General features: G+C 42.8%; 1 protein-coding gene across 6 annotated transcripts in view; it reads right to left on the bottom strand.

Annotated features, from left to right (window-relative positions):
* Positions 1-15,620, bottom strand: part of ITPR2 (inositol 1,4,5-trisphosphate receptor type 2) — a 282,946-nt gene that overhangs the window by 25,818 nt on the left and 241,508 nt on the right. For 5 of the 6 annotated variants that reach the window (XR_012765862.1, XM_075439325.1, XM_075439332.1 and 2 more), the window contains 3 exons: positions 13,230-13,357; positions 11,277-11,442; positions 9,847-10,007 (listed from right to left, as the gene is read on the bottom strand). Coding sequence is in view for 5 of the 6 variants with exons in the window: in XM_075439325.1 (XP_075295440.1) it covers positions 9,847-10,007; positions 11,277-11,442; positions 13,230-13,357 (455 nt within the window). In the remaining variant the exon portion in view is untranslated. Of the gene's footprint in view, positions 1-4,677; positions 4,896-9,846; positions 10,008-11,276; positions 11,443-13,229; positions 13,358-15,620 lie in introns of those variants that run through there. The other variant, XM_075439357.1, reaches the window with a different exon arrangement.

Raw genomic sequence — 15,620 nt, 5'->3', positions numbered from 1 at the left:
CTCAGAAGCAGAACTACATTTTTTGTAGCCTTTCCCTGTTTTACTTCTTGCAGAATCTCACCGCTACGTTTTCAGTCCAACCAAAGTTACTCTTCTTTACTTTTAAATGGTGTTCCTGGTAAGGCAACAATCTCAGAGTCATCTCCCTGGTCTTCCACTAATTGCCCTTACGTCTTCGGGCAAACCCGTAGTCCCTCCTTTCCTCAGCATCTGCAGTTATCTGCCTTGGCTGTGGGCAATTTTGGAGTCTCTTTCCCATTCAAGAAGCCAGAAGCCTAGTACCAGTGTAATACAAAGAACAATAACCGTTTTCAAATGTTGCAATAATATTCTCAAGCGGCATTGAAGTCTTCTGTGTTTGTTGCTTCTCCCACAGTGCTAAATCGAATTAACTCAGTTTACGCGCTTTGAGATCTGCTCATCACATCGCTCCTCTGGGGTTCAACTTCTTATCACTATCTGTGACCTCAGTTAAGGTCCAGTTTTCATTAGGCAAAGCCAGTCCCAGGAGAATTGAGGCTCCGTTACTGCCAGGATTTTAAGCACAACAGTAGGTGCCTCTCCAGTGCCTCGCACAGCCTTTCCATCATTTGAAATCACAGAATAAAGGTCTGCCCACACACAGACCCATCTCAGGCCACATGCTTCTTTAACAAAGGGATAAAAGATGGCTTTTGCAAACTGCCTGGAAAGTTAACAGCTCCAGCCTCTGGCAGGTCAAGGCAGGAACGGATTCCAGCGGGGAACCGCAGCCCGTGTCCTGCCAGCAGAGCTGCTCGGCTTGAGGGCGCTCCAGCTGGAACACCTCCACTCCATGTTCGTGGAGATATGCAAGTTTCAAGGAACACAGCCTCATGTCCAGACCCCTCCTCGAGTTTTTAAGGCCAGCAGCAAACAAACAGGAACCCAACTCAGCTCATTTATTTTCATTTGCAAATTGAATGAACTGAAGTTGGAAGGAGGACAACGAGGCTGTGACTACACTGTATTATCAAGGCAGAACCCATCTTTGTAGCAAAATCAGTCTTCAAAGCCTAAATTCCGGCCAGCAGACAGGTGGCCAAAGCTTTCAAGCACAGAGGAAATCAAGCTAAGCTCACAACTGAGCCACAATACCAGATGGTGCAAAAAGACTAGTGCTGGGTAGTATCAAACCACTGATTCCAGACCTCAGGGGGTGGAAAAACCAAATCTCAATGAATATACTTCTGGGGAGTTCCAGGCTCCACTCTGTAACTTGCAGTTACATTACAGCTTTTTATTCCGCAGCGCTTTCCAAGGAAAGAGGAAAAAAGATGGGGATGTTTTGGTGCTAAGAACTCTTCCTTTAGGAGTTAACAAGGACTTGATGGGCTGAACATGGAGGCAGCATGGACGAGGGCACTGCGCAATGGCATGGTCGGTCCCTCACCGAGTTGTCGAGGGGGATGGAGGTTATCACCATACCCTCCCTACACACAGCAAACCTGCTTGTGCTGCAGCACCTGCCGCTGATACCAATCTTTCTGCCGCTCCAGCTAATAGCATAATTTCTAAGGAGGCAGGATCAGATCTGTGGTTTCCATTGAAGCAGCAACAGGATAATTAATTTTGCCTGTCTGGAAAGAATGTATACAAACCTAAAGCCACTAAAACCTCAAGTTTCTACAATGAGGTACCAAACCACCTTTCCCTTTATTTACCCATACCTCAGACATCACCTAGCCAAGCAGGCCAACTGAACTATTTACGGCGGACGAAAGAGCCCCTTTCTAGCAGATGCCGAGCCCTCGAAGTAGGAAAGAAGATGCTCAGCTCTCTTGTGGAATGGGAGCTTTGTGCAAGGATGCAAAGTCCACATGTGATGCCAACTTTTCATGCTTTGAGGAACACTCAAATGAGCAGGAAATCAGCTAATTAGGCACATTACTATAATTGCTTATTTTATGAAGTGAAGGGGGAGGTGTTCAGCACTTCTTTAAGATAATAACATAGAGGCAAAATTGCACAGAGAAGCAAAAGTAGCAATGGACTACCTACAGAAATGAATGTTATTTTTGAAGAACAGGAAAAGCAGGAATAGAAAAATCATTCAATACCTAGCAGCAGCAAAAACAGCAACACTTCAATATATTCTGTAAATGTAAAACTGGAGAACACTTCGGTATATGAGGGGAGAGGGACCTCCCCTCATATACCCAATCAATGGTTGAACCTGTGCAAAGCACAATTCCAGCTCTATTTTAGTGACTCTGTATCATCACTCAATAGCTCTGAGATCCTCTGTGAATTTGAGACAGGCCTTGATGCATAAAAAGGATTTTCTCTGGGACCTGGCGCACCTAAACCGAAGCCCTGAACTCCCAACAGGGCCTGCGTGCATGTGGAAGGATGCAGAGAGCTGCATTCTCGCTCTTCTATTTCGAGCTCAACAAAAAATGGGAGCAGTAAATCATCTACTTAGGCATATTTCTTTAATTGCTTATTTTATGAAAACCCAACTGCAGACAAAACCAACATTGTATTTCCTAGGAAATCAGCCTGTCAGAGAGACCTCAGATCTTCTTTAGCAGCCAGCTTTAGTGCTCTTGGTATTACTGCCATGGTAAGTAATTACTCATAAAGTCACATGCATCATATCAGTCTTTAAAAGTAATTAAGAAAAAATTGCATAGCTCAGTGATATGTACATACATCTCATCCTTGCAAGTTTTGCTTTGATAACATCTGCTAGTTGTTGGAAAAAGGCCAGTTTTAAAAAGTAAAATAAATCAGTCCTAACAATGGGACCATTATTAGCTTCCCAAAAGTTATAAACTCCATGCCCCATTCCAGCAGAGCATTTGGGTGCACAAGTCCTATAAGTATTTTCAAGTCTGTGAGCTGCCAGATCAGAAACTAGATCTAGAACTAGATCTTGAACTAGAATTTATGATAATGAAGAAGCATTAAAAATACAGTTTATTTATAGCAAGCCAGTTTAAGAACTGCAGCAGATTTAGCTGTAGCAGCTGAAGGGGTCACCCCTATTAGCTGTGTGCCCTTTCTCCCTGCTGATACCATCCTACCTATAAAGAGGGAACAGAATCGGTACTTGCGCCCTCTCCTCAGCCAGTGCAGTTCAGACTGGCGTGACTTCAATGGCCCTCAGTTTTCACATTAGTACTCTGGACTGCGAACTGCAGAAGCGCAGGAGCGAACAAACACATCGCTTGTCCTCCCCACTCTGCTATTGTTGTGGTTGATGATTGCAACAGAAGGGTATGGTGGACATCTGGGGGAGGAAACGTCTTAAATTGTCTGGGATGAATCATCAGGGCACATGTGAAAAAGACCTGCAGTTTATTCCTGACGACCCAAGTCCTGCAGCATTTATGTTAACTTGGACTGACATTTCTCTGGTTTAGGTCATTCTCCCTACCTGTACAGTGTTCAGTGATCCTCGGATGCAGTATCAACAGACTAGAGAGAAAAATTAGCAGGGAAAACCTCTGCCTCTAGAATTTAAAAAGACAACAGAAAACAGAATAGAAGAATCCTGAACGTCAGAACTTCTTTTCTTCTCCAAAGAAGTTATATTTTAAGGGCCGAGGTCAACAGCCCTCTTAGTACCTATTATTTTATTACATTCTTCGACAAAAATCGACAGCAGTGAAAAACAGCTTGTTCTACAAACCCTGCTCCTCCTTGCCCGCCCGCTGTCAGCATGCTATTCCCCTTTCCTTACAGCACTTTTTTAATACCTTCACCTCGCCTGTCTGTATTTCCTTCGGACCTGTCTCCTCTAGAGCCAGGGTTCCCTGTGGTTTGCTCAGCAATGGCCACAGAATACGTTGGACGTGAGACCGGGGTGCGCACCAGGATTTGGCATCAGTGAGATGACTTTATGTTCACAAACTAACCCTGGGACAAACTCTCACTGCCCCGCAGTGTGAAAAGACGGGCAGCCAGGCTCCGGACCCACAGCTGTCAGGCGCTGCAGACTCTGCCTGGCTCACACTTTTGCTATTTTGACAGTCAGCTACTTCTGCTGAGGTTGGCTAAAATGAAAAAATCTCCCTTTTCAGGCCACACAGCGGTGTGCCAGGGACTATACGCAAGCAACGCTGGCTCCAGGAGGGAGCTTGTCCCCCGTCCCTGCTGCTATGCTGGGGGGTCACAGCCTCATGGAGTGACTCTGGCCAGGACCTTGCAGCATCACCGCTGAGACCTGAACCCGGGGAGCAGCTCCGTGCTGCCACAGCTCACACCACACCTCTGCTCCCGAGGTGGGAGCATGGCACAACGCCGAGCGGCGGGGCAAGAGAGAGAAGGATGCTGAGGGAAAAGCACTTGGGCTGCCCAGCGTGCAGCACGGGCAGAATGACCACTATTGTGAGGCTTGTCAGTGGCTCATTTGACATTATTCCTAGTGCTGCTTTTGAATTTAATACCCACTTCTGGGTATCTAATGGAAAAAGCAGGCAAAAACATGAGGCTGAAGGTAGGAAGAAGAGAGACAACATCACCAGTTCAAGGAAGCACTAAATTTTCAAACTTCAATATTTTAAACAAAAACCACCAAAACAAGTAGAAATTTTCAAAATGGGGAATGCATTTTTCGTAACAACATGGAAATGGCCATAATAATTGGTAAATGCTTCTTTTATTTAATAATTCAAACAAAAAACAAAAAAGAAAAAAGCTGACACCTGCAAATTTATTTAAAATGAAGTAGTTAAAATACTTTGTCACATTACCAATAACAGATCATTGGTGTGACACAAAAGTGCTTTTAGAAGAAATGAATAAGAAAATCAGTGTTCACAAAAAATCACAGGCTGGTGTTGCTCAACCTGTCTCTTCTACTTTGTCCTTATAATGCTGATGGGAATTTTGCTTTCGATTGCAGTGGAGGCGCTGGGATCCCAAGTAGCCTGAAGAGAGACTTAAGATTAGGAATTTACCTTTCAGGAGGGATACATTCACAGATGAAACAAGATGTAAAGGAATACTTGTAAGATACTATCCTGGTTTAAAAGGCTCGTGGTCTCAATGACCGCAATGGCAGGAGAACAGAACCTTTAATTTCCCACCAAAGATTGCCTTGCTTTAGGGAGATGGTCTAATGCATGGCAGTTTCCCTTACTGTTACAAACACAGGCTGGTTTTAAAGCAGTTTTCAGCTGATTGAGGAGTTATGTAATTGCACAAATTACATGCAATTACATAATTAGAGTAAATAAGTAATAATATAATTACATGCTGTAATTATGTAGTTATGACAGGTAGCTCTAATGCTGATAAAATCCATTATGAAACTTGCTAAGAACTGTGGACAGGGCATGCGAGAACAAAACTTTAAGGGCTTTGTTTGCTGAAGTCTTTCATTCTTCCGATGGGCAAAATAATTAATTTAATTACTATGCCAACAGCCTTTTATTTTTGCAAATGAACGGAGGCACAAATCATAGGCCAATTCATATCTCTGTTGCGCTGCAAAACATTTAGTAACTAATCATCTACATTTTTTGCCTCCATTTAGCTCTTTGCAGATACCAAAGCTTAGGTGAAATCTGCGTGTACAAACTGCACCTCTAAAAAGAGAAGTTTAAAAATTTGGACGTTAACCTTCACTGTTCCAGTTATCACATTAAACTGTCTCCTCTGACAAATGGACACAAGGAACGTTCAAGGATTGCTGTATCAATGTAGTACAAGTTATGTGCATCTCTCTGGGTTTGCGAGGGATGGTATTTCTGGTCAAATGGGTCAGATAAGAAGTTTTTTTTCTGCAGGAATGAAAATTCAACAGAGGAATCATTCACGCAGGTTCTCAGTACAAATGCAAGGCATGCAGACAGCTTTTCAAAGTTTCTGCTTTTTGGATATTGTATAATACCTGTCTGCCTTCACAAAAGAGCCCTGGGTAACAAACAATAAAGCCTACTGCCCTGATTTAATATTCATTAATATTTCACCCGATAACTGATGTAAGATAGAGTGCAAGAAGAATGGGTATCACTGGAAGATCTGAAGTGCTTTATTCCCACCAACATCTCCATAAAGTAACTGTCTGAACAGCCAGAGGTGTATAAACTGTGTGTTGTTTTACAATACATTTTATGCTTGATGCTTTTTTCTAAAAAGATTTTAAAAAAAAAGAAAAAACAAGACATTGCTTTATGAAAGCTGGATAGCTACTGATTACTTCTGTCACTGCTCAGGAGCACTGGAACAAATACAGAGCTATTTGGAAAATCAAAATCACAGGGAACATTAGGAGTTTGCAGCCAGTGTCCATAGTCCAGAGGAAGAAAGCAAAAGAAGTCCTCTGCCCCAAGGTCTTTGAGGCCAGAGACGTGCAAGATGATGGGAATGCCTTGAAACAAGCCACCCCTGAAAAGAAATACAAGTGAACTTGGGAACCTGCAAAAATACTGCCTTTGAGTGAGGGGTATGTACAACACCACCTACAAGTTTCTTTTCCCCTCTTGAACAGGAAAACTGGGAAAGCAAAGTAATATGCGTAAATAATTGCCAACCCCTTTGGCACTTAGCCTTTCAAAAAATATTCCAAAACAAGAAAACCATAGTATTCCTATTTTTTTTCCAGTTGTGCTATCAGAAAGTCTTCAAACCAGTTGCTTCAGTGCTTGCTGGACAAACGATACATAAAAAAGACTAAGCGTCCTAATAGAGACAGTCATAGTTCGGGGTCCTGATGGGTCTGGGCAATGGACAAAAGAGCGTATCAGAAATTGCAGACGTTTCCCTGGTGCTTGGTTAATACTGATAAATATTGCAATGCTACTTTTTGCAATACTTTGCAAGAGAGTAGTAGAAAAGTACAAATAGGAATTGGTTCCTAACTACCGTTGTAGGGGTAGTGAGGATGATACTTGGAACTAAACTCTATATTAAAGAAGCTACTGCAGCATACTCCAAAATTTTGACCTCCATGTATTTAAGGATGGATCTGAGCCTTGAAGATTGGATTTGGGTAGAAACTCTAAGTAATCTGGCTGTGAAACACAGAATTTGGGTTGGATCCATTAAAGCTAATGAAGCAGCCATAAAAGGCAAACCTAATCATACCAAAAACTAGCAGAGTTAAGAGAGCTTTTCCAGGAGTATGATTCATGGAGTTTTTTCAGCCATATTCTGTATCACCTGAAATATAAAATCTCTTTCCACCTTGTCCTGACAGGAGGTCCTAAGACTGCCCTGTTCTTCCAACCACTCTGTTTTTACAAATAGTTGTTACATTCCCATACACCCCCAGTGAGGCCCCATTCAGCAACAAGGCAGTTCCACTGGCAAGCCCCAGTTCCCTTGTGAAAGGTTAATTTGAAGTCTTGCCTCTCTTGTGCCAGATCCTGACCAGAACTTGGTCTCTTACCAGGGACTTGGTCACCTCTCCCAGCATCACAAGAATGGTCGCTCAGCTTTCAGTCTGTCACAAACTCTGAATCAGCTTCTCTCTCTGTCTTCAGGACAAAAACCATACCTCAGGCTTAATTTCTGCATGGAATGTAGTACATCTCATACGCTTGTCATGCAATTTCATTACTGTCGTGCTGTGTTTGAAACACACCAAACATTTAGGCTACATCAGCTCATACGGCTGACAGATGCAAAACTACCTTTGAGTGTTTTCCTTTTGACTCTTCTTTCGGTCCTAAGCAAAGCTGTATCTCTAAATATCTTCTTCCAGTTGAACACCATACTTCCAGAATACTCCACTCTTCCAGTCAGTTTATTTTCTTTCATTTCTTAATATTCCTTGTACCACACAGTATACAGTAATTTCTCTGGCTCCAAGAGAAAGAGTCCTTTTTTGTTAACTTAAGCAATTCCATTCGCTTCTGCTATGCAGCACCAGAATTTCTGCAGCACGCTTTGCCTAGATTTTGTACTGGGAATTTAAACTACACAAAGACACAATTACTAATCCCACAACAGCCATTAGTAGTCTGTTAAAACATTTGTTTCTCCTTTTTTTCCTCACTCCTCCATTCCCTCTTTCATTCCACGTAAACTTTACACTTCTAGGTCCATACGTACCTCTCCCATCATCCAGAACAACCACTAACTTTCTATATACCCATGGAAAAAACAAGCCTTCCTTCAGAGGATTAAATAATCCCAAAATCTGGATTACTACTAACCACTTAAACCACCAGCATTCTGCCACAGAGGAACAGGGGCTTTGAGAAATCAGTTCAGTGCTTGAGGTCACATGTGGTTTGGTGCTTTTCTGTTGGTATTTTAGATATTCAAACAGGAGTTCCCACCATTAATGTAAACGTAAAATACATTAGTGAATTACATCAGAAAAGTCAAACCACTGCTGCCACAGGATGAATACACTTACCATGAATATTACTGCACCCCTTGGAATTAAACATTAATACTTAACATACATATCCACAAAGTTTAAAATCATACAAACTTTGCAGGAGGAGGAGTAGAGAAGGAACAGACAAATGAGACAAGCTCTAGAGTCTGGAGACATTATTGATTCCATGAATTAAAGTGCATTTCTGAGATAAGCTAAAATATTTTCATGTGTAAGAGGACAACTTGCCACTATGAATAACTTGTTGTAATGGAACAGAGGATACAAGCTTTGTTTTACTTTTTCTGTCTCACCAGTCATATTGCAGCAGTGTAGATCCATTACTGCCTAACACTCTAAATGCCCTGAGCTAAGCAATGAGACTGATGGTTCAAAATTTCCATGGACATAGGCTGTTCCTCTGTACCCAAGCATGGAATTCCCATCACCTGCCACACCACCTTCCTGTGTAGTGGTAATAGCACTTATAAAAACTCCATTTCATTGTAGCATTCAAGCGCGCACTCCTGTCTAAACATGAGCCATTCCACTAATGCGAGTTCCTCTGCGTAAGCCTGTGCAGTGGTTGGGAGTCATCTCCTCTAATTTTAGCCAGCTCCCAATTAGGCATCTTGTCTAAACTGATCATTTAGGCTCTCCATGGATTGAGAAAGGCAATGCCAGGCTGAGTCACCCCAGCTATCTGAGACACCTGTCTTAAGGCAGGATAAATAACCCAGCCTTTCACACTGATAGGGCAGGGAGCTGGAATCGATTTAAATCAGGTGCCTGACTTGAAGACAGCTGAAGTCATAGGAGGAGAATCTTCCCTTGGCTACACTGAAGACTAAAAGGGCACCCAGCATCTCACTAGTGAGGCTGGGTAGTATGCATAATCAAAGGCCTGATGAGGGATAACAGAGCAGATATTGTCACTAAGAAATGTGACTCCAGAAATGCATAAACAGCAAAGCCTGATGCGCATTGGGTTACACCCTCCTCTGGGATTCAGACATATGCCAGCTCTGCAACCACAGACCCCGGCACAGGCCCTGAGCAGTGCAATACCTGCCAGGAAGTCCATCGGAAGAAAATGCTGCACCAGAATACTCAGCAGCAGCTCTTCCTGGTCTTTTCAATAGCTTGTTCAGAGCAGTCACAGGAGAAGAGCACTAGCCCTCAACACTGACCCTGCGTTTCACTGTTCAGCAGGAGATGTTATTTTTCTGGACAACAGCCCAGAGGTACTGGACAAAGCCGGAGCAGCAGCAGATGTTATGATGCATGCTCTTCTGCCCCCGGTTTAGCTAATGAGGCAGCAGAACCCACGGAGCATGAGAGCACGAACGCCAAACCGGAGACTGTGGCCTGCGCTTTCATCTTTTTCATTATGTTTAAGACTGGGCTTTGTTGCAGACTGTCTAAGACACGTGAAAAGATCTTTAAAAATACAGATCGATGCCTCCTATTGTTCAGAGAGAGGGAAGAGAAAGATATTCTCTGCTCTAGCTGCAAGGAGCATAAAGCATGTGCCCAAATTGACTTACCACAATCATTTGCGCCACGTAGCTCTCCGGGCCAGTGTATTCAGTTGGATCTTTAACTTTGACAAGAACTATAAAGTACAGATAATGCCACATGTTGTGTTCTGACTTTATATGCTCCTCAAACGAAACAGTCTTGTTATCAAATTTGTCTCTCTCCAGTCCTGCAAAAAGACATGAACATAATGCAGAAAAATAAACTTCAACATAGAAATACCTAAATCTGTTAAATACGTTAAAGGAACCTAACTTAATTTAAAGAATTACAAATTTCAAGGATCTTAATTTAAAAGCTATAACCGCACACAGTAACTGCAAGGCAAGAAATACCAGGCCAGAAGGCATTCCTGACAGAATTCTTTCAGCACAGCGTTTATTCTCTTACATGATATTTCCTCTTAATAACAATAACAATATAATAAATATGTTACAGTTTTACAGTGCCTTCTATGCTGAGGGCTATAAAGCGCTTTACAAATGTTGGCTCTGATTCTTTCTAAATGTATACTGGTAAGCACACAGCTTGCAGTCCAGGTCCTGATCTTGCAAAGATTTATGCAGACATTTAGCATCAAGCATGTGAATAGTCCCACTTCAGCTGCAGTGGGATTGTTTGTGCACTTAAACATAGCAGCGAGGGTGAGTCTCTGCAGCTTTGTAGACACAGTCTTTACAGAGCTGTAGTCACAAGAATTTTTCTTTTTTCCTGTAACGGGCCAAATCTCTGAAGAAGAATACCACAGCGAGGAAGGACAGCATTCACAAATGTTTGCCTCCGTGTTACAGCTTTCCTCCCCGGATCACTCGTGGAGCCTTCCACAGACACTAAAGCTGTCGTGCTCTGCACAGTGTTCATCCCTGTCAGTACAACCATGGAAACAACACCCAGCCTACAAAAAAGAAGGTATTTCTAAAGTCCTCTAGGGAAGTGAAGGTCTGCCCCTCTTTGTGAGTGCACTTCAGAACAAACACGATTTATTCGTGGGTTTTGTGGGGATGATTTTAATTTAATTCTTTTGTTCCCTGTTTCATATCACCTTCTGAAACAGGTGGATTTTACCATCGTTACCCTTCTGGAATGCACTGTGCTGTGAAATAGCAAGCTGTACTTTCATCTGCATCACGCTTTGTGAAATAAATTCAGCAGCTGCACCGTCTCCATTAGTGGTGATGATGCAAGTGTGAGACACGGCTCTTCCCCCTCAGATCCTGGGTGGAGACTGTGAAGCCACCTCTTAGAAAAACTAGCTTTTGACTCCTAAACCAAATCTTCTTCCTACTAAGAGGGAATAAATTTGGAACCAAACTATGACATGTTCACAGGCTTTCGCTGTAGAAGATAACCACCCTTTAGGTTCACGCGTTATTTATTGAGGAATAGCTCATTTCACTCTTTTACCCATAAAATGTTTCAATAGCTCAGTAACACCTACCACAGATGAAACAGGTTGTCTTTAATATTTCCTCCTTTTTCTGCTTTTCACTCCTGAGATCCGCAAATGTATCAATGATGACTCCAAAGATTAGGTTTAGAACAATAATTATGACAATGAAGTAAAACAGAAGATCATAAACAACTCGTGCAGCAAACAAGGGCTCCTGAAACAATAATAAGGTTGCAATAAGTTATAAAAATAGTACACCTCTGAAATATTAAATATTTTCATACTAGCTCAAGCAAAGCTACACATCTGTCTTTTCATATGCCAGATTTTGCTAGCCTTACTCATATAAATAGCGACGGACTACCTATGTGACTAAGCAAAGGAGATCTGACTTCATGAGCTCTTACCTCTTTGGGACTCCTGTTGTCCTTTACGTTGTTTCACACAGCACGAAGAAGAGACTAGCGTGTGTACCAGACGCAGTGTAGATGCATTAGTGTAGTGCTTGACTGAAGATAACTCCCTTGCCAGTACAGAAACAGGGAGCTGCAGTTCCTAGTACCCACTGAGAGCAACGACAGCTTTTCTTCATACTGCCTTGTGACATACAGGGATATGCTTATGGTATGTCTTTGTGCAATACTGCAGACCAATGCCAAGCTTACATGCCGAACAACTGGAAACCAGGGAGCATGCTTGCGCGATGCCAAGGCCAGGCCACTGTCCTCTGCATCCAGGCAGGGCATGTTAATGGCTTTAGCACTGTGCTAATGCAGTCATGGGGCTGTAAGTTGGCAGACCAAGCTCGTGTCTTTCGGGAACACAACATGCACACACACATACATACACACATGCATGCGCACACACACATTAAGTGTTTATATTCCCCATTTCATCACACTCTTGGTTTTACATCATAACTACTTTCCTTCTTGCAAAGGCTGGACTGACTCCCATTAACAGCTCTAAAAATAGCAAAGCTGTTCTGTGGCAAACAGGAGGTAACACTTAGTATAAGGAGGAGGAACATAAAACCCAAGTCCTTTTCTTCACGATCATACTGAATTTGAAGTCACTGGCTTTCTCAGTTTTACACACATTTATTGGGATAATAGTGCTACTCTTTGTGAAGTGCTTTAATGTAGTTAGCATTAAACAACTGCTAAGTGGCAAGGGCCATTTTCAAAGTCTGTAAGCATTTACAGACTTCATGGGGATGGACTACAGTTCCTGCAGAACCTCCCAGTCTATGAGATAGGACCTAGATTCCTACTACCAGCACAAAGAGCTCTTCCATCCAGATTGGAGTTATTTGTCCCTGGACTCTGCAAGTCCTGCTGAGATCCTACTTGTGAATTTGATCCTTGTGTTATGGTGTGGGTCACAAAGCAAAGTGCTGCTAGATTGCCTTTATTTATGATGTTCTTTTTGAACTTGAATAAAAATGCATAAAACTACCCAAATATTATGAGTATTCTTTAAATGAATTGAATTTTGGAGGAAACTTCTGGAAGACAACATATACCATGACACATGAAATTGTTTTGACCTGGATGCTAGCTGAGTACAAGTAAACAACAGCACCTATTCCAGGGCAGATGCCATGCTGAATTTTGGCTAAAAATACACCTTCTGTATTACAGTGGAGAGTCTTGACATATACTCATCAATCAATCCCTTTCAAAAGTTTCCATTTATAATTCCTAGCGTAACAGAAGAGTGATTCAACCCAGCAACACTTCTTAGCAGGGCGTGGAAGATTACAACATGCTCCAGTTTTCCAGCAGGGGTAAACTACTACCTAGAGTTCCTTTCTTCAAGTAGACCAAGCTTAGCTGTTCCCATTAAATATTCCATCTGGGATGTAAATATTACATGGATAAATCAACTGTGTGACATTAGAGCAAACTACATACAAATACTGTCTATAGCCTCCAAAAACTGACTTTGCCATTCATGAGATGCACAGGGAGTAATGCAATTCCTCCGCCAAACACTTACATCTTTGGATGGCTTTCTGAGCACGTCTCCCACACCGCCACCATTTCGCAGGCCTTGGTTTAATACGGTCACAATGCACATGAGCAGGGTGTCACAGGTCCTTTCTATTCCATCCTCCTCCTCTTCACCTGCAAATAGGCGAGCAGCAGCTTTAGGAACCACAGCATCAAACGATCACTCATCAAACAAAGCCACAATTCTGTGTTAGAGAAAGCAACTGCAATACACATCTGCCTTTCATATTCTTCAGCTAGAATTTCACTAATCATCCCTATCCAGTTGCACATCGCTGCTGGCGACTTACTTAGGCACGTCAGGCTTACTTAGCCTGAAGAGAGAAAGAGAAAATCGCAAGCAGTTCTCCCACCAGTAACTCTGTTAATGACCCAGAGCTGCCATCTCTATTCACAGGAGTACCCCTTTTCCTTGCAAGAACTCCCACTGGTTTCAGCACGACTGCTTTTTCAGTGGGCCTCCTAAGTGTGCAGCTGACACATACATGAGAAGCAATACAAACACAGAATTAGAAGCACAGTCGTAAAAGGTTTGTCTTCCTGTGAAATCATTCCTCTACCTACTCATGTACAAGCCAAGTCATGTTAGCATTTCAGATCATTAAGGAGGGGTTGGCTTTTATACAAGCAAATCTGTCCATGATCTGTCCACCAGCACATGTGCCGAAGCGCAGGTCTGATATACATTAAATGAATGACTCTCTGTGACCTCAGCTTGAAAATTTGGATTCTATTCTTATCTCTGCTGCAGAGCTGCTGCGTGGTTTTGGCCGAGCCACAGAGGGTACTATTGTGCAGGAGATATTTCAACATGCAGAGGAGCTGGGCTGGAACACCAGTCCCCAGGGGGACTTTGTCCTCCCAGCCAGAATTCCTCTCACCACGCACTCCCCCATGCTGCGGCTGCATCAACCGCCCCCTTTTGAAGAGCACGGCTTGAGTTGTTCCCTGTGTCCCGCTGGCTTGTACTGAAGGGTCAGGACTGTGACTGCCGCTTCTCCTGCCTTCCCTTCTCTTCAGGGATACAGTTGCTTAAGTGGTGAAGGCAGTGATTCTCACTTGGTTTGCTTTATGCACTTACTGTAACATAGCTTAATAAATAACAACATCCTGCTGTGATAGTTAATCGAAACAACATATTTAACAGCCCCAAACCACCACATCTGGGGCACTGAGATAGACTTTGATAAATTAAATTGACTGAAAGCACTCACATTACAGACAAGCAATTTGGATTCAAAACATGGGTTCCCAAATGTGGTGTATGCATCACGACTGTTATTTGCAGAACGGAGCTTGTATCTGCTGCCTTTGCCACCACTGTTTTTGCTCTACAAGCAAACTAAATGAGAAAGAACTCCTGATTTAAGGAACTCTGACTAACAAGAAAAGCAAAAGCAGACATAAGGATATGCTTCCCTGTTTAAACTATATGATCATTACAAACACTACTACCACGAGTAACTACAGATTTAAAAAAAAAATGCTGAAATATTGAAACTGAAAGGATTGAAACAATAAAAGCTTTTTTTCTCTGTCACATCTGGACATTTTTTACGAGCACTGTGATCTTAGTCATACCAGTTCACGTACTCTGCTTTTGTACCCTGCCTTTATTTCCCCATCCAAACATTACTCCATCCATTTTTTTTAGCTAATAGCTGTGCTTGAGAAGATGAGCACCCACAAGATTAATTAAAACCTTTATAGAAGCCACAGGTTGTATTTCCTTTAGGTAACTACAGAACAAGATTTTCATTGTTCACAAGACCATGGTCAGGTGCTGGAAACAGCAGATGGTCGGATTCTGATGAACAGCAAGGATAAGCCACGGCTGCGAACGGGAAGCTCCAACACCAGAGAGAGTTATCTTCTAGAAAATGTAACTCACAACTCTCTGTGTCCACCAAGATGCAAATTCAGAGCAAGCCCAGACGCAAGATACCACTCTTCAGCTGACTGGCACATCTTACAACACAGAGAATCAGCACCCCACATGCACCCAGAAAAGCAAGCTCAGGTTACTCTTTGCCAGAGAATTGGACAGCAGGCAGCCTGAAGTTGGCAGAATCCTCCAGTGTGGTAATGTAGGCTGTGGGGAGGGTACAGACATCCGCACGCCTACTCTACTTCCACTCCCAGACGTGGAGCAACAAGGGCTACCTTCAATTTGGGAAGCGCATAACCCTAGGGGCACATGTTCTTCCCTGGCTGGTTTGCCCTGGTGCTCAGCAGGGCTCATAGCCCAGACTCAGCCCCTGTTGACACAGGCTATGCCCATACTACTGAAAGGAGTGGATTTGTAGAGTTGCTAAGGTCCCAGTGTTGACACTAATTGAGGTTCAGGGGTTTTACGTGCAACCAGCTCCAGCCTGCT

The sequence above is a fragment of the Opisthocomus hoazin genome, chromosome 1 (assembly GCF_030867145.1).
Source record: "Opisthocomus hoazin isolate bOpiHoa1 chromosome 1, bOpiHoa1.hap1, whole genome shotgun sequence".
NCBI lineage: Eukaryota > Metazoa > Chordata > Aves > Opisthocomiformes > Opisthocomidae > Opisthocomus > Opisthocomus hoazin.
This window is presented reverse-complemented; position numbering and strand designations above follow the sequence as displayed.